The following is a 25998-nucleotide window of genomic DNA, read 5'->3' as shown; positions in this document are numbered from 1 at the left end:
GGATACCTGATACACATAACCCAGGAACAACTAGCGGGCATGTGCACAGACATTGGGGGGGGGGGGTACTCAACAAAGGAAAAACCCACTTCCTAGGAAATCAAACCTAATCAGAATTTACCGGCCAGTACTTGAGTACATGTGATCTCACATTTGAACTGTTCCTTTTAATGAAGTAACGCACCGTAAAAAGAACTTGAGCTAAAAGCCACAGGTAGATAATGCAGACATTCTTAGTACAGTGGTACCTTGGTTTAAGAACAGCTTAGTTTATGAACAACTTGGATTAAGAACGCTGCAAACCATAGCTGTCAACTTTTCCCTTTTCTTGCGAGGAATCCTATTTGGAATAAGGGAATTTCCCTTAAAAAAAGGAAAAAGTTGACAGCTATGCTGCAAACCTGGGAGTAGGTTTTTTGGTTTGTGAACTTTGCCTTGGAAGCAGAACATGTTCCACTTCCTGTTGAGTGTGTTCCATTTGTAAATTGAGTCCCCTGCTGCTATGGGAAAGCACGCCTTGGTTTAAGAACGCTTTGGTTTAAGACCTGACTTCCGGAACGGATTAAGTTCGTAAACCAAGGTACCACTGTATGTGATCTCATCCCAATTAATTAATCAGGTGGAATGGTGCAGCATATAAAAAAAAACCCAAGATGACTGAACTCGGCAAAACGTTAACATCCAAGCTCCTTTGATTTAAATTTGGGAGCGCTAAGCAGAAATTTTAGCATCGATGGGATTTGTTGTTTTTTAAAAAAATGCTGCAGCCTTGGACGCAAAGTCATGTCCAGAGTTATGCACTATCTACATAATAATTAAGTCATATTTGCGTATTACATGCCCTGTCATAGAACAGAGATTCAACTCGCTGAGTTTTTCTGAGCTAGCTTTCATTTCTGCTTAGTAGCAATGGCTGGATGTGTAACTGTTAGCTGTCCTATTATCACAGCTTTGCAGTTGCTATGAATATCCCATGTGGATGCAGAGAAAAACAGAGAAAGACATGTCAGAAACAATTTCATTTATTCTGGCAACAAGTATGTACAGTGGTACCTCTAGTTACGAACTTAATTCATTCCGTAGGTTCGTTCTTAACCTGAAACTGTTCTTAACTAGAGGCATGCTTTCGCTAATGGGAACTCTTGCTGCCACTGTTTTGCTGGCACACAATTTCCGTTCTCCTCCTGGGGCAAAGTTCTCAACTTGATGTAACTCTTCCAGGTTAGCGGAGTTTGTAACCTGAAGCGTTTGTAACTCGAGGTACCACTGTACAAGTAGTGAGGTTTTAGCAATTATCAAATAAGCCCTTAAAGGTATGCCAAAGCAACTATTGTCCCTATTTTCCTTTTAGTGGAGGTAATTCTCCCTTTTAAAATTTTCAACAGTAGTACTATTCCATATCCTGTTCTGTACAATGGTGATACGCACCTTATTTCCAAAAACTTACAGATTGGAACACATATTTTCTAACCTGTTTCCTGAAGGACCTGCCTATCAGTAATTTGCACTTGGGTAGAACTTTAGACACCTTTTCCTTCTTTGTGCTGCACAACCCCCACTTTCTGGAACCAGGTCTTCGTGCTCAACTAGTGGTCCCCTTTTGGCTTCTAAAACTCAATTCCAAGCTTTCAATCTTGGTATGGATATTCTGGGTTTTCACCAGTTCCATGTCTCTGTCCCATAAGGTTGTTTTCCCCAAAGAAAAGCACAGACACAGCCATTTTCCTGTTACTTTCTCATAAGAAAAAGCTAACTATTTTATCAGGCAGTTATTATTTAAGACAGGATTGAGGCCACGCCGGCTGAGAGGATCCGTCTGTGGCGGCAGCTGTAGCAGCAGACAAAGATCTCTTTAGTTCAGAGTTGCCGAAACCTGCACACGGTTCTTTGAAGGCGGGGTCATGTATACATGACGACTACGCCATTTGCACACACTTATCTAGAAATGCGCGAATATGGTACATGGGCAGCTGAAGTACAAATCTGCATTTCCATTGAAGGTGGAGAGAACATGAGATGACTTATTGTTCACTATTCATAGGTACCTTCCAGGCGTCAGTTGAATTCTTTGGGATGCACAAAGCATGGGGAAGATTATTTGAAATGCAGGAGCGTGTTTTCTTTACTCTTTCAAAAACCAAGAGTCAGCGACCCACAACAAAAATCCTACAGAAAAAGAACAACAAAATAAAAATAAAAAAAATAAATCCTACAGCTGTTTTGACACGGGAGGATCATCACTAGGCACTGGGAATATTAATTTCTTCCGGAGAGTGTAAGCTGGTTGTGGCATCTGCTTCTTTTCTCCATTTTTGTCTGAAAGTTTGCTCACGTCATCATTGACTGCCGTAAGAATGGACAAGATATCTTCACTCCTGCAGAGAGAATGAGAAGGCAGATATATTAGAATGCATTACTGTTACCATTAAAGAGGTAAGACCTGCTGCAGTCCTGGACTAGAGACTTTTATTTAGGATACTCTGAAACCCCTTAAGCCTAACAAGAATTTGTTAGCTGCATCTGTCTAGTCCTAAAGGGAAAAAAAGTTAGTGGTCCTCACAACTTTTTCCTACTCAACCTATGGAACTTTAGAAGGCAAAACCAAGAGGAGTGCACATGCGTCTTCAACACAGCTCCTAATGAAAGAATCAGCCTTTAACTGAGGCACAGACACAATACAGCACCCTTAAAGGTACCTTATCCTACTAGATCAGGGATAGCTTGGGGTCTGGATCCTACCCTGCTCATTATATTATGGCTGCCTCACCTTGGCTGAGGGTAGTCTGCGACCTGATGAGTCAGCAGCTCGAACATCAGTTAGTAGTGTCCAAAAAGATGCTTGTCTCGTGTCGCGCAGGGTGCCAGTTTCCAACTTGTACAAAACGAAGGCAGCACCACAAACATCTCTGGTTTTGCATCATGAAAGATATTGGCCAAGCTGGTAGGCAGACCCAGGCAGCACCATTCCCTAAGTGGATGTTTGTAGAGGTGCGACATTCTGACCAGCCACTTTTAAACTGGCTGGCATGAGCCCTATAGCTTGCCAGCTGGGCACGCCCTCCCTAGATGTTGTACATAAAGGAGAAATTAGCTTTCCCCAAAGAAACTGCAGCATCTTTATTTAGCAGCACCATGCAACATTAACTAATGTCTATACAGTCGTACAGGGACGCGGGTGGCGCTGTGGGTTAAACCACAGAGCCTAGGGCTTGCCGATCAGAAGGTTGGCGGTTCGAATCCCCGAAACGGGGTGAGCTCCCATTGCTCTGTCCAAGCTCCTGCCAACCTAGCACTTCGAAAGCACAAAGTGCAAGTAGATAAATAGGTACCGCTCCGGAAGGAAGGTAAATGGCGTTTACGTGCTCTGCTCTGGTTCGCCAGAAGCGGCTTAGTCACGCTGGCCACGACCTGGAAGGTGTACGCCAGCTCCCTCGGCCAGTAAAGCGAGATGAGCATTGCAACCCTAGAGTCGTCCGCGACTGGACCTAATGGTCAGGGGTCCCTTTACCTTTACTATACAGTCGTACCTTGATTCTTGAACAGAATGCGTTCCGGGAGTCCGTTCGACTCCCGAAACCGTTCAAAAACCAAGGCGCAGCTTCCGATTGGCTACAGGAGGAAAGTCCTGCAGCCAATCGGAAGCCACGCCGGGCGTCTGGCTTCCGAAAATCGTTCGGAAACTGGAACACATTTGGAACCGAAACGTAAGAGTTCCAAGGCATTCGGCAACTAAGGTACGACTGTATTTCAGAACGTTCAATGGATTAGGCAACGTGAAGCCTTATATAAAGTCAACCAAAATTGACCCACTGGAATCAGCTAACTTAATTCTGTTGCTAAGAGTATGACTTAGTTACATACAATCCAAAGTATTTTTATCCAAAATGCCAGGTTAAAGCCAAGGAAAGACTGTCACACATAGTAAGTAAAAGTATCACCTTGGTACCAGCTCCCGCAGCTTGTTACAGAGGGCCTGAATGAACCATGTGCCATGGTGCACATTACGGAAAGAATAATAACCATCCACTGTGGCCATGCCAAGGAGGAAGTCTGCTTCTTCTGGGATGGTTGATTTCATCTGCTGTTGTGTAGGAATAAATCCTGAAGTCTGGGCATCTGCTCCAGGGGAGCCCGGCTCGTGACTGTCTGCTTCAATGTAAACAGGATTGTGAGGTTTATCACCTTGACATGCCTGGATGAAAAAGAGTTTGGGCTTCTGAGCCAGTAAAGGACATTGTTTGGCTGTGAAGAAAGAGGTGATGGTCCTGATGGGGATGAGACTGCCATCCGCCGCAAAAATTTTCCCAGATTCGCCATGAGACAGAATGCAGCACACAAGACAATCACTGTCTTTCCAGCATTCGGAAGACTGCCAGTCCTTTAGAAGTTTGTTAAGTTCAGCCAATGTCTTGTCATCATATTTTTTCACTTCGAACCCAAGCCATTTAAACACACTTTCCAGTTCCACTGTCAAGAGAGGAGGGGGTAGAGATTAGTATGAAGAGATGGCAGTAAACACCAACAAAACATGTGTGCCAATGTAACGGAAAAAGTTATGCATTCATTTAAATCAATGAAACCCAGATCCCAAGAAGGCAACTTTCAGTTATACCTTTTATAATCAGGATTTCTATACTGTCATTAGGGTAAAACAGATTTGATGCAATCACTGACAAAAGTGTTTAATCTACAAATTATTTGCTTTCCATCAGTAATCACAACTACATTGACTATCCCAAGGCTAGCATATTCCAGTAAGAGGACAACTACATTGTGGAGAGGTTTGTAAAAAGCAATGAAATCCTGCTCATTTCTACAGGATTAACCCAAATGTAACCCTGTTTCTATGCCAAACATCTTCATCAAGAAACCCGTTTCCTGGCATACAGCTTTCAGTAAACAAGCTGTGGTTGTTTTGGGAGTTTTCTCCAAGCTCTCAGACCCCATAAGTTTCTTCAGCACTTGAGGGTAGCAAAAGTCTTTTCTGGACACCTACATAAACACACAAAGGCTTCTGTACCCTGAAACTACATACAGTGGTACCTTGCTAGATGAATGCCTCGCTAGACGAAAGGCATTTGCTAGCAAAAGGGTGACTCGCAAGATGAGTTTCCCTATGGCCGTGACTCGCAAAACGAAAACGTTTTTTTTTTTTTTTTTGTAAAGCCGCGCTTCCTCCGACCGTGTTTCGCAAGACGAAATTTCCGCTATATGGCAGCACTCGCGGAATGAATTAATTCTGTCTTGTGAGGCACCACTGTAAAACTTGCAAACCAAGAGTTTGTTGTTGTTGTTCAGTTGTGTCCGACTCTTCGTGACCCCATGGACCAGAGCACGCCATGCACGCCTATCCTTCACTGCCTCTCGCATTTTGGCCAAACTCATGTCTTTGTCCATGGAGTTTTCTTGGCAGGGATACTGGAGTGGCTTGCCAGTTCCTCCTCCAGGTGGATCACGTTTGGTCCAACATTTACTTCCTTGCTACATATATGCAAACACTTATTAAAGAGACAAGACACATGCTTTTTCTTTCAAGTCACTTACAGACATCTTTTTGAGATCCTTTTCTGGGTAGCAAACCTCCCTCGAAATTGACATTATTAAAAATAAGGCAATATCCTCTGCGACGCCTGTTCATTTTATAGAGAGCAGACTCCTGTGGAATAAGGAGAAGTCACACTTCATCATTTTATCTAATCTGTTTTATCTTTCTCATAATCTCAGGCAGTAATACTGTTAGGTAGACTTTGGATTTATAGGGACCCCCTGTTTATACGGCAACGTGCCTCACATTGCTTACTTAAAAACACTGCTCATTATGGCAAACTGCTCTGGATCTCTGCTCCAAAGACCTAACCCTAACAGCACCACCGATCTTAAACCTCAATTGACGGCTGGAGGTGAGTTTAAATACCTGTGGGATTCCTCAAGAAAATAAGACCTTCTGCAAAAAAAAACAACAACACCCAGCTGTTTGTGCAAAGTCATGTGCAATGCTAGGATAGGTACGGCTCCTTAGCAAGTGTGGCTCACTCCACACCAAATTCCTTGGGGAGGAAGTCAACACTGTGCTGTTGAAGTCCCTTAGAAGTACAGTGGTACACTGGTTCTCAAACTTAAATCTGTTCCGGAAGTCCGCTCCAAAACCAAAGCATGCTTTCCCACAGAAAGTAATGCAAAAATGGATTAATCGGTTCCAGACTTTTGGAAACAACCCCTAAAACAGCAACTTAACATGGATTTTACTATTCTAACGAGACCATTGATCCATAAAATGAAAGCAACAAACTATGTACTGCAGTCACACAATCAATCGGTAGCTGAACTGGGTTCCACACAGCCACACAAAAACGAAAGAGCCACAAAAACGCAAAATAAATAGCAAAAACAGACGGATCTCAGCGTAACACTCAAAATGGAAGTGTTGCACTCAAATCGGAAGCGTAAAACTCAAAATGGAGCTTGTTCGGCTTCAGAAAAAAGTTTGCAAACTGGGACACTTACTTCCGGGTTTGCAGTGTTTGGGTTCCAAGTTGTTTGAGAACCAGGGTACTACTGCTGTATATTATATTAGTGCTAGCAGAATGGCACGCGCAAGAGAAGGGCAGCTAGCCAGAATGGTTTTTTTCTTTTTGTAATTCATTCTTTTATTTATATTTTATAGATTTATTTACAAAGTAATAATCATAAATAAGTAGGAATAAAAATGCACACTCCTCCTCCGAGACCGTTCCATTGTTAACTATCCCACCTCCCAAAATTTCAACACCTCTTGCGATAGTTTGACCCCTTTCTGTTTTAACAGTGCAGATTCTACAAACCACCCTCCCTATCTCCTCAAAATCATTTCTCCTGCATATTCCCCGCCTTACCTTAATGGCACATGCTAATTTATCATTAACAGCTACATCCCACACCTCTTTATACCATTCTTCCATTTGTGCAGCTGTCAATAAATTTGTGAGCAAGTCCTTCACAGCCTACAAACCTTCCACCCCATTTTAAATTGATAATAATGCTACCTCACTTTAACCAGTGATTTCTGTTAACTCCTTAAACACCCTTGGTCAATTATTTTTTTACATATTTACACCCCACCACATGTGAATATAATTCCCTGTTTCCTGGCATCCCCTCCAACATAATACCAAATATTCCTTGTTTATTTGATTTAATCTGACTGGTGTTAAATACCATCTCTAAATTAATTTATAATAATTTTATAGACAACATTTTCAATGTCCTATTCTCCCATATTTTCCCCCAGCTTTGACTATCTGCCACACCTCTTTTAATTTGTATTCTTGATCTTCCATTTCTACTAGTATTTTATAAATTTCACTGGTTTCCCCCTTCATAACTGTATTTTCTTCTTTAACTCCCCTTTTTATAACCATTTTTTTTCAAATTATGTATATTCTTTGCAGTTGTTTTCCCTTAACCACTTCTTTCTTCATTGCTCCAGTTGGATAGTTAAATCAAGTTATTTTACTCCCTGTTAGAGCTTCTCTTATTTGTTCTTTGCTTCTCATTTTCTCCACCCATTCCTTTATTTTAAGTATTTTCTTCTCTTTCACTTCTTTTTCAATTTCCTTTTTTTAATTTACTGGGAAGTCTTCTATTATCACCGCCGGGGTTAGTGGGGAATTTGCTGGTATCCATTTTCCTTTATATTTCACCCATATCCCAATGATATTTCTTAATAAGGGATTTTCAATATTCTGCCACCATTGCCTATTTGGTTTGATATATATATACATACATATACATATATATATATATATATATATATATATATATATATATATATATATATACACACACACACACACACACACACACACACACACACACACTAACTTCTCCCTCATTTCCTGTGTACCACTCTCTAACCAAAGAACGGTCCTTATGGCATGTTGCACAACACATTGCTGCAAAGCTGGTATTTCCTGTTGCACAAGCTTTTGCCGGTGCAACTGTTGCACTGGAAGTCATATGGCGCCACCATTATTCATGTCTTTTTTAAATTAGCATTTTCAAAAACAGGGACAGAGAGCATATTTAACCCCCCCTCCCCCTGTCCCACTTACAACTTTGTATCAAATACAGCATGTTTACATACAGGTGAAACTCGAAAAATTAGAGGATATCGTGGAAAAGTCCATTTATGTAAGCAATTGTTTTCATTAGCTACTGGATTTTAATATATGAGATAGACTCATGACATGCAAAGTGAGATATATCAAGCCGCCTTTGCTTGTTATAATTGTGATGATTATGGCGTACAGCTGATGAAAACCCCAAAGTTGAAATTGTTAATTTGGGGTTCTCATCAGCTGTACGCCATAATAATCACAATTATAGCAAGCAAAGACTTGACATAGCTCGCTTTGCATGTCACGAGTCTATCTCATATATTAGCTTCACCTTTTAAGTTGAATTACTGAAAGAAACGAACCTTTCCACTGCTATTCTTCCTTAAGTGGGTACTAGACTTATTCTCCACCTTTGTGCCAATACGGTTCTAGCTGTGGCGTTGGCATATAGTAATAAACTTTTATTTTGGGGGGCCTCCATTGTAACCATTCCCAAGAGGAAAATCTCAGGTGCTTTTGGGAAAGTTTTTAAAAGTATCTTTTTAAATTCATTGCATATAGCTTCCCAATAGTCCCTAATTATTTTACAGGACCACCACATGTGAAAAAAGTACCCCTCATTTTCATTACACTTCCAACATCTCTGAAAAAGAAAAAGGTGCGTGTTGGTGCCACCGTTATTCTTGCCCTTCTGTTAAGCTTGATAGTCCTTGTGCTGGCAGTCAAAGGGCACTGAATCTGGGCCACTGTGACTTGCTAGAAGACCAGTGGTGGCAGTGTAAACTGCAGTCCTGCTGAATTCCAGACCAAAGGTCTAGCTAGGTCACATTCTGTTTCCAATAGCGAACACTTACTTCCCCGCTGGCAAGCAATAGCCCTCCCATTATCTGTCTCCAGCATTGATGTCTTCTAAAAAATGGGAACTTAAGTTTAGCATCAAGGCTTGCAAACGGGACTGATATCTCCAGGGCCAGCTCTACCATTAAGCAGAGTGAAGTAACAGCAGGTTTGGGATGTCACGAAAGGACAGCAACCTGTTAGTTATTTCACCTGTTGTTATTATAGGCTTAGTGAGAGGGAGCAGGAGATGCACTCGTGGGAGTTTCTGCCCCGCAAACCAAATTAACCTGGCTGGTTTGGGGGCACTTAGCAAAAGGATGCAGCATTTCCTGCCGGCTGCTCCTCACAGAGGAAATTATATTGCCTGGCTGGGCCAGATTTGCATCAAGGACAGGAAGTCCTCCTGTGTCACTGGGGACCACACCCATCCAACCTTGGGATTGTGGCCTTCAGGTGTTCTGGGACTCTCATCACTCACGACCTCGTCTCAGCTGGAGTTAGGAGTTCAATAGCAGCCAGAGGACCACAAGTTCTCCATCCCTGTCTGGCAAAGCTTTCCAGAAGATCAGCACAAAGCTATCCTGGTTACCTCTTGCTGTCCTGAACTCCATTGGGGGGAAGGTTGGGGTATGAATCCAATGAAATGTATTGCCTCTTATATCTTACGGCAGGGGTCCCCAAACTAAGCCCCGGGGGCCGGATGCGGCCCAATCGCCTTCTAAATCCGGCCCGCGGACGGTCCGCGAATCAGCGTGTTTTTACACGAGTAGAATGTGTGCTTTTATTTAAAATGGATCTCTGGGTTATTTGTGGGGCCTGCCTGGTGTTTTTACATGAGTAGAATGTGTGCTTTTATTTAAAATGCATCTCTGGGTTATTTGTGGGGCCTGCCTGGTGTTTTTACATGCGTAGAATGTGTGCTTTTATTTAAAATGCATCTCTGGGTTATTTGTGGGGCGTAGGAATTCATTCGTATTTTTTTTTCAAAATATAGTCTGCCCCCCCCCAAGAAGGTCTGAGGGACAGTGGACCAGCCCCCTGCTGAAAATGTTTGCTGACCCCTGTCTTAAGGTATCTCTTTTTATGAAGAGATGCCAATTTTATATTTTGACCCATGTGTTTTTGTATTCTCAATATGCCAATAAAGGTGACCCCGCGTTCAAGGTTTTTGGTCTCAAGCTCTACTGCTACCGCTATTAAAGCACATGAACAGAATGAGGCCGTAAGGGGATATTTACAGACTTAAGGACGGGCCAGTTGCATTCCATAAACCCTTCAAAACATGCCAAACCTCTGCTGCAGGTTTCAGTTGATCCTGTCCTGCAGGCTGTTGCAAGCTCGGCTCTTGCACATTTCCAGCTTTTAAATCTGCAAGGCAAATACAGGGATACACTTGGGTTCAGATTTTGGTTAGAACACTGCCTAAAAAATAAAAAAGGGTGAGAAAAAATAACCCCTTAAAAATGCAAAAACATTTTCTCTATGCCTGCATTTAGACAACCAAATCTCCACCTAACAAGCCAATATATGAATGAGCCTCGTGCTCCCAGGCATACCTCCTTCATTCCCCGCTTTGCACAATTGAACTCTAAGTTTCCTGCAACGTTCAAACATGGAAACCACGGCTCATGGCTTCCGAACACGACAGTATGTGAAGCTATGGTTTGAAGACTGTTTCTTCAGTTGCATATCAGCTTCCCCTGATCAGATCTCAACGGGAAGCTAATCAAAGACTTCCCATCTTGTTTTTAACTCAAACAAAGGGTGGAATGAAGTGACTCATGGTGTTGAGGGCACAAGGCCGCTTAGTATTGTAATTTGTTAAGCTGATATACAAGCCACATTCAGATGATCATCTCTCTTTTCCTTTGTGCACATTCAATCAAATACACCTCGCAAGACAGCTACACAGATAACAGCTCAGAGTAACAAAAAAAAGCAAGAACTACGAGCCATCTCGCCTTGACTTGCAGCAAAGGAGTGCACACTTCCAGCATACTCTCTCATGCTCCCAGATTCTTCGGTTTGGGGATCTGTGTGGAAGGAAAAGGAAAAGGTGTTGACATAAGCATGCCATTAACTTTCACAACAGCTGTAAATGACCACCTCAAACTTGACACGGTGTCAACTGTTGAGCAAATCAGAATTATACCGGATTTTTCGCTCCATAGGGTGCACCGGACCATAGGGCACACCTTGTTTTTAGAGGAGGAAACAAGAAAAAAATATTTTTCTGGTTTTCCTCTTCTAAAAGCCCTGTTTTTTTGAGGATCAGCTAAAAGTTTTGCAGCTTTCTGCAAAGGGAAAAGTCCTGGTTTTTTGAGGATCAGCTAAAGGTTTTGCAGCTTTTTTTGCAAAGCAGGAAAAGCAAAGAGGAAAAGCCCCATTTTTATGGGGTTCAACTCACATTTCTGCAGCTTCTAAAGGAAAGGGAGCATTTTCTACAGTTTCCAGACAGATAATCTAACCAGCCAGTCACATGTCGCTGGAGAAACAAACAACCTCCCTCTGCAGCACATTCAACAATGGAGGGCGGGGCTGAAAGGGAGCCGGGACTCTTATCTCTCTCCCAATCTGTTGTTGATCAGCTGCTGAGCGGGGTCCTTTCAACACTCCCTTTTCTCTTTGTAAAATAAAAAGCTCCAGGGACCACCATTTACTCCATAAGACGCACAGATATTTCCCCTTACCTTTTAGGAGGAAAAAAGTGTGTCTTATGGAGCAAAAAATACGGTAACTTCCGTTTTCCTATCTTGGGAGAACGGTGCCTGGCTCGCTTGTGGCCTACAGATTTGGCCACTGAAGTGCACTTGATCCGGGGCTTCCCCTGGAAGTTTCCCCTTGTTAGATAGATGCCAGGAGATGGGAGTCCTTGCCCTAGCAAATGCCCAGGCTGTCTTGGCTTTTCGGAGCAACCTCAGTTACCATCTGTTCATGCATTATGAACACCCTGCTGCCCTCGAACAACCTCCTCTCTGGTAGTGAGGGTTTCTCCCTGCATTCTATAACTGCTTCCAAAAAAAAAAAACCTTTCTCTTTGGGAATCCCCACCCCTGAGACTTTTCTAACCGGCCAATATGTCTTGTACTTACTTCGTTTTATATTCGGCTTGTGTTTTGCTTTGCTCAGCTTTTCAGTTTGTGTTGATTTTTTTATGGTTGTGGGTTGTCAAAAATATTCACCCCAACCTTTTCCTGCATACGTTCAAAGCAGCTTATGACAACACCACAGGGAGAACAACATTCTCTCTGTTGTTCCCTTTGGCCCTAACCAAGTACAGACATACCCTGGAAGCCGAACGGAATCCGTTCTGGAAGTCTGTTCGACTTCCAAGGCCAATCGGAAGCCCCACCGGACATTCGGCTTCCAAAAGAACGTTCGAAAACCAGAACAGTCACTTCTGGTTTTCGATCATTTGGGAGCTAAAACGTTTGGCAAGTAAGCCGTTCAAATTCCAAGGTAGGACTGTACAGCTGCTGAAGCTCCTTAAGAATCCTCACACAACCCCAGATGAACCCTTGTTCATTGCAGCTGAGAAAGAAAGCACATTGATTTTTCACACCATTAATCTACTGCCCTAATACACTCAAGCCAGGTGTTTAAGTATATAAGCAATTTACACAAGTTGTTTGTGGCTGCTAGCCATGTTTGCGATATGCTATGCTGACTAGAAGTGAGTGCAGAAAGTGAGGAAGAATTGAAGAACCTTTTAATGAGGGTGAAAGAAGAGAGCGCAAAATATGGTCTGAAGCTCAACATCAAAAAAACTAAGATCATGGCCACTGGTCCCATCACCTCCTGGCAAATAGAAGGGGAAGAAATGGAGGCAGTGAGAGATTTCACTTTCTTGGGTTCCACGATCACTGCAGATGGTGACAGCAGTCACGAAATCAGAAGACGCCTGCTTCTTGGGAGAAAAGCAATGACAAACCTAGACAGCATCTTAAAAAGCAAAGACATCACCTTGCCGACAAAAGTCCGTATAGTTAAAGCTATGGTTTTCCCAGTAGTAATGTACGGAAGTGAGAGCTGGACCATAAAGAAGGCTGATCGCCGTAGAATTGATGCTTTTGAATTATGGTGCTGGAGGAGACTCTTGAGAGTCCCGTGGACTGCAAGAAGATCAAACCTATCCATTCTCAAAGAAATCAGCCCTGAGTACTCACTAGAAGGACAGATCCTGAAGTTGAGGCTCCAGTACTTTGGCCACCTCATGAGAAGAGAAGAATCCCTAGAAAAGACCCTGATGTTGGGAAAGATGGAGGGCACAAGGAGAAGGGGACGACAGAGGATGAGATGGTTGGACAGTGTTCTTGAAGCTACTAACATGAGTTTGGCCAAACTGCGAGAGACAGTGAAGGATAGGCGTGCCTGGCGTACTCTGGTCCATGGGGTCACGAAGAGTCGGACACGACTGAACGACTGAACAACAACAACATGCTGACATTGGGGAGACGCGGGTGGCGCTGTGGGTTAAACCACAGAGCCTAGGGCTTGCCGGTCAGAAGGCCGGCGGTTCAAATCCCTTCGACAGGGTGAGCTCCCGTTGCTCGGTCCCTGCTCCTGCCCACCTAGCAGTTTAAAAGTACAAAGTTCAACTGGATAAATAGGTACCTCTCCAGGCAGGAAGGTAAACGGCGTTTCTGTGCGCTGCTCTGGTTTGCCAGAAGCGGCTTTGTCATGCTGGCCACATGACCCAGAAGCTGTGCGCCAGCTCCCTTGGCCAGTAACGCGAGATGGGAGTGCCGCAACCCCAGTCGGACACAACTGGACCTAATGGTCAGGGGTCTATGCCGACATTGAGAAAAAGCATGCCTTTGGAAAGCATGTTCTCTGGGGAAGAACAGAGGGCCCTGTTTGTGGGCTTCTCAGAGGCATCTGACTGGTCACTGTGGGAAACAAAATGCTGAACCAGATAAGCCTTTGGTTTGATCTTCTTGCGTTTTTAGGAAGTGTATGTAGGCCTAGCTCCAACAGGCAGGCAAAGTGAGCGTCAAGAATTCTGTTAGCATTTACCTTTTCTGTAGGAAAATCTAATCCTCTGTGTTTATAATTTTACGCAAAACATTATCAAATGAAGGCGGACACAAAAACCCAAGGTCTAGAAACGTATCTGCCTTGATAAATGGCATTTGTTCATTTCCCCCTACAAATGTACTCAACTCTGCCACCACTACCCACCCCCATGCCCTCTTGTCAGCAGAATTATCAAGAATAAAAGGGTGCCGGTTTTATAAGAGTACAGTGGTACCTCGGTTTAAGAACAGTCCTGTTTACGAACGATTCGGTTTACAAACTCCGCAAAACCAGTAGTGTCCCAGTTTGCGAACTTTACCTTGGTCTAAGAACAGAATCCGAACGGTGGAAGGGCACTGGCGGCAGGAGGCCTCATGAGGGAAAGCGCGCCTCAGTTTAAGAACGGACATCCAGACAGGATTAAGTTCGTAAACCGAGGTACCACTGTATATATTTAAAGTAGATGAACAAATGAGCAAATTAAGTTAATTTGGATATGCAGAAAATATGAAAAATAAATTTAAGGAACCACAGAAAGAGTGGGAAGTCAAGTTTTAAAATGTTAAAATGATTATAAAATTACTGAAATGTATAAAATTGAAAATCATATTTTAAAAAAAAGAATAAAAGGGTGCCATTTATAAAACAATGACTTAGCCATGTCCATTTATTTCAGTGGGTTTACTCTGAGTAAAACTTAGTTGAAGACAACCCTTAGATTTAAATATTCGGATCAGGAAGACAAGAACTTTCAGTATGGACTTACAATGATTTCTTGGTGGGTCTTTGATAGAGAGTCCCTGTATGGGAAACAAAAGAAAGGTTTCACTTGCAAATATTCCATGCAGACAAGAGAAAAGCAGCAAAGATCATGACCAAGAGTATTTTGATCGCAAGATATTTAGACAGGTTTCTATCCGGATCAGTAGCACCAACATTATTGGGACAATGCAGAGATGGCAAGACTAACTGGGAAAATCAGAAACCAGGAGGATCAAAACTTCAATTTAAAAAAATGGGACAAATTTTCATTATTTTTGAAAGATCACTGTAAACACTTGAACTCTTTGGCAGGTTTTAAATAACTCTTGCAATGTAGATGGACTTATAATATGTAGTTTTAAAAGTGACTTTAAAAACCCATGGAGGGGAGGAGGGAAGTCTTGAGATTCGGAAGAATCTTGTGTTATTTCTATTTGCGATTAAAAATGTGAATGGGGTTGTGTTATATATATATGGGCACAATGAATGATCTACCCAAGTGCACCTAAGAAGTGAAGTTCATCTTAATCCTCAGGGCCTTGCCCCATTGATATTAAAAGATAAACATCGCTCCTCTTGGAGCAAGGCCATAGAAAACAAGATGACGAGCATAGGTCTACATCCAGCTTACCTGTGCTCACATAGTTACAACACAGTAAGGGCATTAGTCAAGCAGAGGTTAATGGCTATCGAGAGGCAAAATGACTTAAGTAAAGTCCCTTTTTTTAACCCCGGAGGAGCGGAGGTATTTTACTCAGCTCGAGGTCCCATCCCACAGAAGGGCGTTCACACTGGCCCGAAATCATGTTCTGCCATCTGCCATATTGGATGGGAAGTATTGGGGGGTTCCTTTGGGCGACAGACTCTGTCCATGCAACTCCGGAGAAGTAGAGACTACAGACCACGTGCTTCTCCATTACTGCTTTTATAGGGCTTTACGGAATGAACTTATCTCTCCGCTACTATGCAAGTCTCCTGGATGTCCCAAAGAACACTATACTCATTGGCTCCTCTCAGATGCCAACCCTAAGGTTAGAGCTGCGGTGGCAAAGTTCTGTGCTGTCGCTATTAAGCTTCGGTCCGCACAAATAGGTGGCTCCTGATCCTTCTTTCGATTTAAGTATTATAATAATCTGAATTGTTGATTCTTTTAATTAATTTTAAATTTATTCTTTTAAAGCAATAATTATTAATTTTAATGTACTTTAATTTTAAGACGGACAACCCCTTTTAGATCAAATCTCAGATCAATTTTAAATTGCATTTATTATTGATTCTGTATGTGTCTTTGTCTTTGTCTTTGTGTGTGTGTGCTGGTCGTCGACCGTAATAAAGATTGATTGAAGAAGTGAAGCATAAAAACTGACCATGCACAAAATGCAATATGGTTATACTATTTCCACTTTGTGTGAATTTTTAAAAATAGCTAGCAATCCAGTAGCAAGATCTATTTTTGAAAAAAGCCAAGTGAGCAACACTGACCTGTCACTCCACTGACGGTGTGTGTGTGTGTGCGCATTTCATAATATCTAAAAAAAGTTTTTGTGTGCGAATACACAATTACCCCCACCCCGCCCTTCTTCCCATAAACAAACAAATAAGGTCTGCGTGTTGCTTGATGGGGTTAAGTGGGAACCAGGTCCAAAAACATCGTAAACTACCACTGAAAGTAGCAAACAACTTACACAAAGTTGGGGGGATCAAATGGCGTATACGACATGATAGAAGGAAACATTTTCTTGCAGCATACCTTGAGTAAATAAAATCCACCTGCACCAGCTGAGGACAGAGTTTCCATGCTTTGTTCTTTAGACTCTGCCGGTTACAAGGGATGAGAGAACAAAAAAAGTTTAGTTCCTTTGCCTAGCAAGAACTAAACTACGTAATAGGAATAATCAGTACAGATGACTGGTCCTAGAAGTCAGCTATAAGGATTAAGCCGAGGGAGCTCTAGAGCAGGGGTAGGCAACCTAAGGCCCATGGGCCACAAGCAGCCCACGGGGGTCATTTAACCAGCCCATGAGCCGCCCCCCAAACTGAGCCGCCCGCTCGGCGAGTCCCCGCACGCTGCTCTAAACTGGCGCAGTGCAGCACGGGGACTTGCTTCCGCGGGACTGGAAATCGCGTCTGTGCAGACACAGATGCCAGAAATCGTGTCTGCGGAGACGCTGGAAATCGCGGGGGCGTGCGCTCACGCACACACACAATCCGGCCCACGGAGGGATCTCCAGGCAAGGTAAACCTTGCCAACCCCTGTTCTAGAGTCTAGGTAGTCAACTATCAACAAACAGAACAGAATGGAAGGCTTTTGCGCAGACTTGCTTCATTTGGCTTCAGGTGTTGTTGGTCTACCAACTTGCACCAGACCCAGCCAGCTTGGCCAAAGTTGCCGGTCTGCAACTCCAACAGTACTAGTTTAGTTGAGATTCCTGTACTGCAGGGGGGTGGGCTAGATGACTTTCGGGGGTCCCCTTCCACCTCTACAATCCTATGATCGCTAACATTACGGCTGCGGCTTATGGAAGCTCAAGACGAAAAGTTCTGAAGGACCACACGTTCCTTGTCAGCCGTACCACGGATTATAGGTATTTGATTTACGCTGAACACAGAGCATTATTATTATTCCTGTTTACATACAAAGAAGCGAGACAGATAGCCGAGTGGTCTTGAGCAAGTCGCCCAAACTACAGGGCATTCATCGCAACAACCCCATGTCCATTTCAACATTCACATCTCACATGGATGAGAAGCTCTCGTGTTAGAAAGTCAGCGGGGGAACCGAGAGCAAGTTAAGAACGAGTTCAAGATTTCTTAAGGCAGATTGAACAAAAAGGAAATGTATCCCAGGATTAAAAAAGAAACAAATTAGGAATGATAAAACACTGATTCATAAATTTAAAACACAGGTGTAAATGTGAAAAAGTAACCAATGAATTTGCCAATCCAGCTATAGATTTTTTTTTTAAGGGGGGTTAACTTCCCCCCTTCTAAAAGGGAGGAAAGTGTGTTGCGCTTTTCTCCCCGATCCCTCTTTTCGTTATAAAAACTCAGCCCTCTTCTACCCCCACTTTACAGCAAACCTGGCAAGGCCAAATCTAACACATACCCATTTTTAAATTGGGCATTAGTTGCACTGACAACGCCAGCAGCTACTGTTTGTTAAGGTAAGAAGAAGAAGAAGAAGAAGAGTTTGGCTTTGATATCCCGCTTTTCACTACCCGAAGGAGTCTCAAAGCGGCTAACATTCTCCTTTCCCTTCCTCCCCCACAACAAACACTCTGTGAGGTGAGTGGGGCTGAGAGACTTCAGAGAAGTGTGACTAGCCCAAGGTCACCCAGCAGCTGCATGTGGAGGAGTGGAGACACGAACCCGGTTCCCCAGATTACGAGTCTACCGCTCTTAACCACTACACCACACTGGCTCTATGTTCATTTTGGTCAACTTGTAATCTACTCAAAATTAGACACCTTGTCTTTCTTTATATGCTGCCAGTATTTTCAGGAGTTCGGGCGATATCTTCCGACAAGTTTCTTCCAGCAGAGAGATATCGGACTCCGATATAAGGCACTGCTTCTCCAGGCAAGTCAACAGTTCCAGAGCAGACTAGGAGAAAAAGGAAACACAACAGCTGCGTCCTTGCTTATATCTCACCCCCCGCCCCCCAGCCCGGAGTCACCAAGTCTTTCTACATCTTAAGAGAAGTGTTTCTCAGCAACAAGGAACTCCCATGTGTTTCCTGTGCTCCCCAACCAAAGTGATGAAATTATTCTGTGAGCCAACACAGAACAGGCCAAGTCAATCCCTGCAACTTTACAGACCTACAGGTGAAACTCGAAAAATTAGAATATCGTGGAAAGGTTCGTTTCTTTCAGTAATTCAACTTAAAAGGTGAAACTAATGTATGAGACAGACTCATGACATGCAAAGCGAGATATGCCAAGCCTTTATTTGTTATAATTGTGATGATTATGGCGTACAACTGGTGAGAACCACAAATTTACAATTTCAACTTTGGGGTTTTCATCAGCTTTACGCCATAATCATCACAATTATAACAAACAAAGGCTTGACATATCTCGCTTTGCATGTCATGAGTCTATCTCATATATTAAACTCCAGTAGTTAATGAAAACAATTGCTTACATAAAAGGACTTTTCCACGATATTCTAATTTTTCAAGTTTCACCTGTAGTCTTTTTTTAAACACTGAACATCTCAGATGGTATCAGGAGGAGCCAGAGTCAAGTGTAGGTCAGCAATTATTATTTTTTAAGTGTCAGTACAAGTTAACTCTTTAAGTCAATGAAACCAAACCAGTGCAGGCCTATTGATCCAATGAAGCAGTTTTGAAGAATGAAGATCCCAGCCTTCCCAACACTCTCTAAAGTTCCGCCACTCCAGGGTTGTTCCCAAGCAGTCGCATTTGTAATAGTTGTTATTGGCCTAGTATACCTGGAGGAGCATCTCCACCCCTATCGTTCAGCCCGAAAACCGAGGTCCTTTTGGCAGTTCCCTCACGGCGTGAAGCAAGGTTGCAGGGAACCAGGCAGAAGACCTTCTCGGTAGTGGCACCCTCCCTGTGGACTGCCCTCCCATCAGATGTCAAGGAAATAAACAACTACCTGACTTTTAGAAGACATCTGAAGGCAGCCCTGTTTAGGGAAGTTTTTAATGTTTGATGTTTTATCGTGTTTTTTTAATACAGCGGACACTCGGGTTGCGAACGTGACCCGTGTGGGAGGCACGTTCACAACCCGCAGCACTGCGTCTGCGCACGCACGGGTCGCAATTCGGCACTTCTGCACAAAGCGCAATTTAGCCCTCTGCGCATGCGCTGAAACCCAGAAGTAACCCGTTCCGGTACTTCTGGGTTCGGCGCGGTGCGCAACCCGAATTCACATAACCTGAAGCGGCTGTAACCCGACGTATGACTGTATTCTGTTGGGAGCCACTCAGAGTGGGGAAACCCAGCCACATTGGGGGCGGGGGAGAGAGAGAGAGAGAGAGAGAAAGAAAGAATTTTATACAATATTCTATGCAATATTTTAATGTTTTGTTTCTTTATTGCTGTGTGAGCCATCCAGATAACTTCCATTATGGGGTAACTATATCCTATTAATAAGACATAAAACATATATGTATAATTATGCATTCATATATTTACCCCATGAATATATGTGGAAGTTGCCATGTTTCACATAGGGAGTTTATCCCACAATGAACATGCATGTGCATGTTGCATGTTCTCCATGACAGAGAAGCAACGCACGTGCTCAAATGGGCTTCTTTTTTTTATCTTTACTTGGATTACTTGGTGACATGATCCAAAGCTTACCCAAATGCCCTCCAGATGTTCCAGACTACAATCCCCAGCAGCGACCCCCCCACCACCAGAACATCTGGAGGGCACCAGGTTGGGGAAGGCTGCCCTACCGCCCCTTTCCTTAAATCTGACCATCACAGTACAGTCACAATCTTTCTGGGTATTTCCCCCCAGCCCACTAGAATGGAACTATTTTTAAAAGCCCTTGTGCTTTACTTACATCGGTGGATAGCTTCTTGGGAATATGGTGCCTCAGAAAGAACGAGGCAGTCTTCACATCTCCCTTAGTGAACCCTTCTGACAAATCAAACAGCATCTGCCTGTGTGACAAGAGTTTCGTGAGGAAAGTTAGTGACTACTATCTAAGCTTTTTATACCCAACGCCCGTCTTGTTGGGAAGATACAAGGGAGTCCCATATGCTCTGAGAGTCTGTCCCTGTGCCTTGGGAATGGCTGAGTCAACCGAACACACACTCTCCTGACCTGTCCATTTTATGTAGACCTTAGACAAAAACTGATAGCTCCACTCTTAGGCCACCTTAGCCTGGTAGATGGAGAATGTCAGGTTTCGTTTTTGGTGAATAATTTTACTGGCACCACAACCTTTGAGGTGGCCAAATTTCTTTTTTTTTTGGCCCTTAAACGACGTAAGGTTAAAATCGATAGTATTGATATGGGTCTACTTTTAGTGTATGTTTTAGTGTAAACCCCTCTGAGTTGCCTCAGGTTTTAAAATTTGTATGGATAATGACTGTGTTCTGACTGACGGTCGAATAAATTGTTATTGTTGTTGTTGTACCTACCGCCCACTAATGCATCTTTCTTGATGGTAAAATTCCCTTACTGCCCACCAGTGTGTGATGGAAGGAGGATTCAGCTTACACTAGTGGGCGGTAGGGACCAGGTTAACCACCCTTGGTCTAAGCCTTAGAAATCTGGCTTCCCAACCCAAACATCCACAGAACCAGAAGTCTCTGGTGGCAGCCATCCTGGTTCAAGGTCTCCCCACCAAACAGCTAGCAAAGAATAAAAATGTTTTGATGCCCACCAGAAGGAAGGAAACATATCAACCTATGTTTTTCAAGCGGAACGGTATCTTCAGAAATGGAAGACTCACCGGTATTCAGATACCCTCCCTTTTCGAGGCAGATCTTCTTCAACTGCATCTTTGGTATAGCTAAGCTTCGTGAGCAGGCTGATACTCTTGATTCTGTAAAGAAGTTCTGCTACTATAAAGTTGTCCTCCTCATTTAGTATGTCTTCGTTCATGAGATAATGGAAAATATCGTGTGCCGACTCCACAGTTTCCAACTTCTTCCAGGGGATGAGGTCAATGCAGAAAAACTTCAGAGCCTCCAAATCTTCGCTTCCCAGGTTCTTATCAATTTCCAGAAGATGGGCGGCAAACTTTCTACTGTCGCTGTTAGTCATGATGGCGGCTTCTGTCAGGCACTAAGATTTCTAACAAGGGAGAGAAAAGCAAGCAAGGAGTTGGGTGTTGAAGAAGAAACCACCCAGCAGCCACCAATCCAAAATCAAACAACAACAACAACAAGTATTGGAAATTAAGAAAAAGCAGGCATCTAAACTGTGCCGACAGAAACTGCAGCAGCTATTTCAGTTAGATATAACAAACACATCTTGTGTACTTGTATGTTGTTGTTTTTTATAGAATAAATGCTTATAGCATATGAAGCAATATCCTGTTCTTAAATTCACACACACACCCTGTGAATAACTTTGCAAATGCCATAAATATGTCAACGAATTCTACATCAATAGGGGCGTCAAGTAATTTTTTTGATAGGATGCCTGAAGCAAATTCTGTTAAAATGCAAGAAACAGACACCTGCTTGAAGACCTAAAGCCCCAGATTTCATGTGGCAATGAATCAAAGGGTCACCGCATGGCGGGCATGTAGGCCGCCACACCAAAAACATTGGGTCTTTTAAGCAGAAAACAATGCACAACAATAAGTAAAAAAGAAAGAAACTAACACAGAATTAAGTTGTAAGGCATGAATAAGAACCAATTGTTGGTTTTCAGTCTGGAGATAAAAGTCTGATTAAGAAATTCACCAGTTGTCTACTACCCCCCCCCCTCAAAAAAAAAACTACAGTACAACAACGAGTCCATACTTGGCTTTCCAGGTCCATGAATTGCAGGGTTTCAACTAAAGGACTCTTGGGGGAGTCACTTCTAACTATACAATTCTAATGCTGAAATCTGACTCAAAAACGTCCCTTTGAACTTATACGAGAGGGTTGGGCTCCAGCGTGAGGGGCACCTGTCACTTCCTACAAACATGCTCAGAAAATGCTAGGGCCACAGACTTTAGCACTAAGAGTGTGTTCAGTGCGGGTAACCCAAAACAGTCCCCTTGGCATCTCCCAAGGCCCCTTAAGCCTCCTGATTTTTTGCAAATTTTGAAAGTTCTGGTTTACTGTATTTCACTTTTTAGATGCAAGCTCTAGCTTCCTATCTTACTTTCTTCTTCCGGAAATGTTCTTGGGCCCAGCGGGGGGAACTGGATGCTTTGCTGTATGCTCAGCCCAAGGACAGTGTTGTGTGTGTGTGTGTGTGTTTTTTTTTTAAAGTAAGTAGGGAAACAGGTGTTAAGTGTTTGGGGAAAGTATTTAGGAGGCCTGCATGTGTGATTCTTTTGAGGGTCCGGATGTACTTGTTTGGGAAGGAGGGTTTGAAGTGTTTCCTGTGAGAGTTTGGGGCCTGGTTCGGGTAGAGATCCGTTGCCTGAGTGGGCTTGTGTGGGTGAACATATTTTTTTGGAGACTGGAGGAATGTGATGCCGACAACCCCTGTCTTAGCAAACAACACTTCCAGGCAACTAAAAATAAAATAAAATAAAGGCCGCTCCTGATAAGCCAGATGGCACATTTTAATCAGTTGATTAATAATTTTCTGTATGAAGAAAAACCGGAAGAGGGGAGTTGCCATCTTAGCCGTCTGAGGGAAAAAATGCCTCTTCTAAGATGGTGTCTAAAGTGCCACCTGATTATAAAAATGTCCCCCCCCCCACCAAAAAAACCCCACACCCAATATGTTTTATGTAAATGCAAATGTAGGCAGGTTTTGGATGAACTAAGGCAGTGTTTTTCAACCACTGTGTGCCGCGAGATGTTGCCTGGTGTGCCGTGGGAAAATTACTTTATATATAGCACAGAGTTAATTTTTTTAAACATTTTCTAATGGTGGTGTGCCTCGTGATTTTTTTCATGAAACAAGTGTGCCTTTGCCCAAAAAAGGTTGAAAAACACTGAACTAAGGTTCTTATTTTTATTAGGTGGTAACAGCCCTGCAAAACGGTGGCTGGAAAGTTGCACAACTTGGTGTCGCCCTTAATTGGCTGCCTTCCAACTCCACTTACCTGGGAGTAAGTCCCCCTGAAGTCAACAGGACTTACTTCTGAGAAGTCACGGCCAGGCTACTCTAGTTTCGCTTTGCTATTGACTTAGCGGTGCCTGGTAGATGGGAAAGCGAGTTCAACAGCGCACCGATTTCCTGGAAAGGGGGTTGGCCGTCGGAAGGTGTGGCGCAAGCAACTTAACTGCGGTTATTATTGTTATATTTGGACACACACACACACACACACACACTCCCTTCATCCGCAGATCTCCGGGCAGTTCGCAGCCCCCCAAAAAAACCCCACTTACTTTTTGTTTCTAAAGAAGACACCCAGCCAGGCGTTCCGGTCTTTCAACATGAGTTTTCCGGGCTTTGAGATCTTATATAAAGTTCAGGTGCCGGAGAAATGAAAACTTGCGATTGCGTCCCTCGCGAGCAAAAACAAAGCGCGGGATCAGAGCGCCCAACTTCGATCCGATTCAGCAAAGAGGAATCGCGCCCTCCTCGTTGCCTTCTGCAGTTTTTTGAATTTCCTGGTCCCGATCATCGCTTCCTTCCTTCGTCTTGCCTTGCGCGACTAGAGACGTAGACAGGGAAGCGCCGCCCACTAAAAATAAAAAATAAGTGTTGTTTCCGCCTGCTTTACAGGAGTTCCCGCGGCCGCTGCATAGTTTGGGTTTCCTTTTAAAGAAATCGCCGGCTTCTCTTTATTTTGTAATAAAATGCCGAAGGGTGGGAAGGAGCCTGATTGCTTCCTTGCTCCTGGGAGGTGTTTTTTTTTTTTTTTTTTTTTTTTTGCAAAACGTGCATTTAAAATGCGCTCAGTACTGGAAACGTAAAGCATTCTTTGTTGTTGGTTTGTGAGATTTGTTGAAATGGCCTGTGTTTAAGAGCAGGCGACACATGCTTGATAAGTTTTAGGGAACTCTCACAGGTGCAATTTCCCTTTCCCCTAAAAACCAAACATGCCCAGGCAAGTTTCCCAAACCACCCTCCCCCCAAGCCAAATCCTCCTGAGATAAAGGTAAAATGTCAAATCCAGCAAATCGACAGATGTCCTTGAATTCGCACGATTCCTACAGTGGGTGGGGGTGGGGGTGTGACCTAAACATCTTATCAAATCACACATCAATGCCGGATTTACGTATAAGGCAGTGGAAGACAGGAGTGCCTGGGGTGCTCTGGTCCATGGGGTCACGGAAGAGTCGGACACAACTAAACAACAACAAGAAACTATAGCTTAGGGCCCCACTCTCCTGGGGGCCCCAAAAAAATTTTAAGGAAAAAACCTGGATGTGTAGCAGTGGCCCAAAGGGGCCACAATGAATATGATAATGTGAACCCCAATAAATAATTGAATATGCTATTATAGAAATGTTATGGTAACCTGTTGCTTTAAGGAAACAGATGATTTGACCTTCCCTACAGGGAAAGAAGGACAACAAATAATGTCAATCACATTCATAAGCTAGAACATAAGTTGATACATAGAACAAAGGCCTAACACAGATTCCCATGCACGCAAACTAACGAAAATGTAACAATCTCTGAGAATCAAGGTTTAGTTAACAATGCTTATTGCGCATTCGTAGTAGATTAGGCAATGTACATGCGTACTAAACTAAAATGAGGTAATGAAATATGATTGGTTAAATTGAAATGCTTTGTCTGAAATGTTATAAATACCCCTGCCCAGACCTTTGGGTGGGGTTACAGGCTTGCGAAAATGATTCGACTGTAACCCTTATTACTTTGCAATAAAGAAAACAAAATGGACTCCTAGCTCCTCTAGTCTCTGAGTTTTATTGGTATAGCTCAGAAGAAGGGCCTTTTGCCCAATGCAACAGATGTACATTTCCAAAATATAAGATAAAAAATAAATAAAACCTACATACAGCAAGTGTTTTCTGTTGTGTAGGCTCCTATGATGTAAGTAATGGGCCCCGCCTGCTCCCTAAATTTTATATATATATTAGATACCCGTTAGGTCCATAAATTATATAGTGTTACAAGAATTTTAAGGTCACATGTGTGTATTAGATCATAGAATCATGGAGTTGGAAGAGACCACAAGGGTCATCCAGTCCAACCCCCTGCCAAGCAGGAAACACCATCAAAGCATTCCTGACAGATGGCTGTCAAGCCTCTGCTTAAAGACCTCCAAAGAAGGAGACTCCACCACACTCCTTGGCAGCAAATTCCACTGCCGAACAGCTCTCACTGTCAGGAAGTTCTTCCTAATGTTTAGGTGGAATCTTCTTTCTAGTAGTTTGAATCCATTGCTACCTGTCTGCTTTTCTGGAGCAGCAGAAAACAACCTTTCACCCTCCTCTATATGACATCCTTTTATATATTTGAACATGGCTATCATATCACCCCTTAACCTTCTCTTCTCCAGGCTAAACGTACCCAGCTCCCTAAGCCGTTCCTCATAAGGCATCGTTTCCAGGCCTTTGACCATTTTGGTTGCCCTCTTCTGGACACGTTCCAGCTTGTCAGTATCCTTCTTGAACTGTGGTGCCCAGAACTGGACACAGTATTCCAGGTGAGGTCTGACCAGAGCAGAATATAGTGGTACTATTACCTCCCTTGATCTAG

At 43.2% G+C, this 25998-nt stretch overlaps 1 protein-coding gene across 1 annotated transcript; it reads right to left on the bottom strand.

Annotated features, from left to right (window-relative positions):
- Window positions 1-1234: 1234 nt before the first annotated feature.
- Window positions 1235-23962, bottom strand: CASP10 (caspase 10). Its single transcript, XM_033169589.1, has 11 exons — window positions 23709-23962; window positions 21155-21498; window positions 20258-20357; window positions 18182-18317; window positions 16465-16529; window positions 14719-14752; window positions 10898-10969; window positions 10228-10304; window positions 5545-5656; window positions 3939-4467; window positions 1235-2375 (listed from the first exon to the last, which is right to left on the bottom strand). The coding sequence occupies exons 2-11, from the start codon at window positions 21466-21468 to the stop codon at window positions 2210-2212; spliced, it is 1605 nt and encodes a 534-aa protein (XP_033025480.1). The 5' UTR covers window positions 21469-21498; window positions 23709-23962; the 3' UTR covers window positions 1235-2209.
- Window positions 23963-25998: the final 2036 nt, after the last annotated feature.

The sequence above is a fragment of the Lacerta agilis genome, chromosome 1 (genome assembly GCF_009819535.1).
Source record: "Lacerta agilis isolate rLacAgi1 chromosome 1, rLacAgi1.pri, whole genome shotgun sequence".
Taxonomy (NCBI): Eukaryota; Metazoa; Chordata; class Lepidosauria; order Squamata; family Lacertidae; genus Lacerta; species Lacerta agilis.
Note: the sequence above shows the minus strand (reverse complement) of the source record. Positions and strands in the feature narration are given on the sequence as shown.

Excerpts from the sequence above, each read along its gene's own strand:
- CASP10 (XM_033169589.1), bottom strand. The coding sequence starts at position 21,468 with ATGACTAACAGCGACAGTAGAAAGTTTGCCGCCCATCTTCTGGAAATT. Across the intron at positions 10,305-10,897 it reads CTCCTTTGCTGCAAGTCAAG|ATTTAAAAGCTGGAAATGTG; the intron begins GCGAGATGGCTC and ends TTTGCCTTGCAG. Across the intron at positions 2,376-3,938 it reads CTGCGGGAGCTGGTACCAAG|GAGTGAAGATATCTTGTCCA; the intron begins GTGATACTTTTA and ends TTCTCTCTGCAG.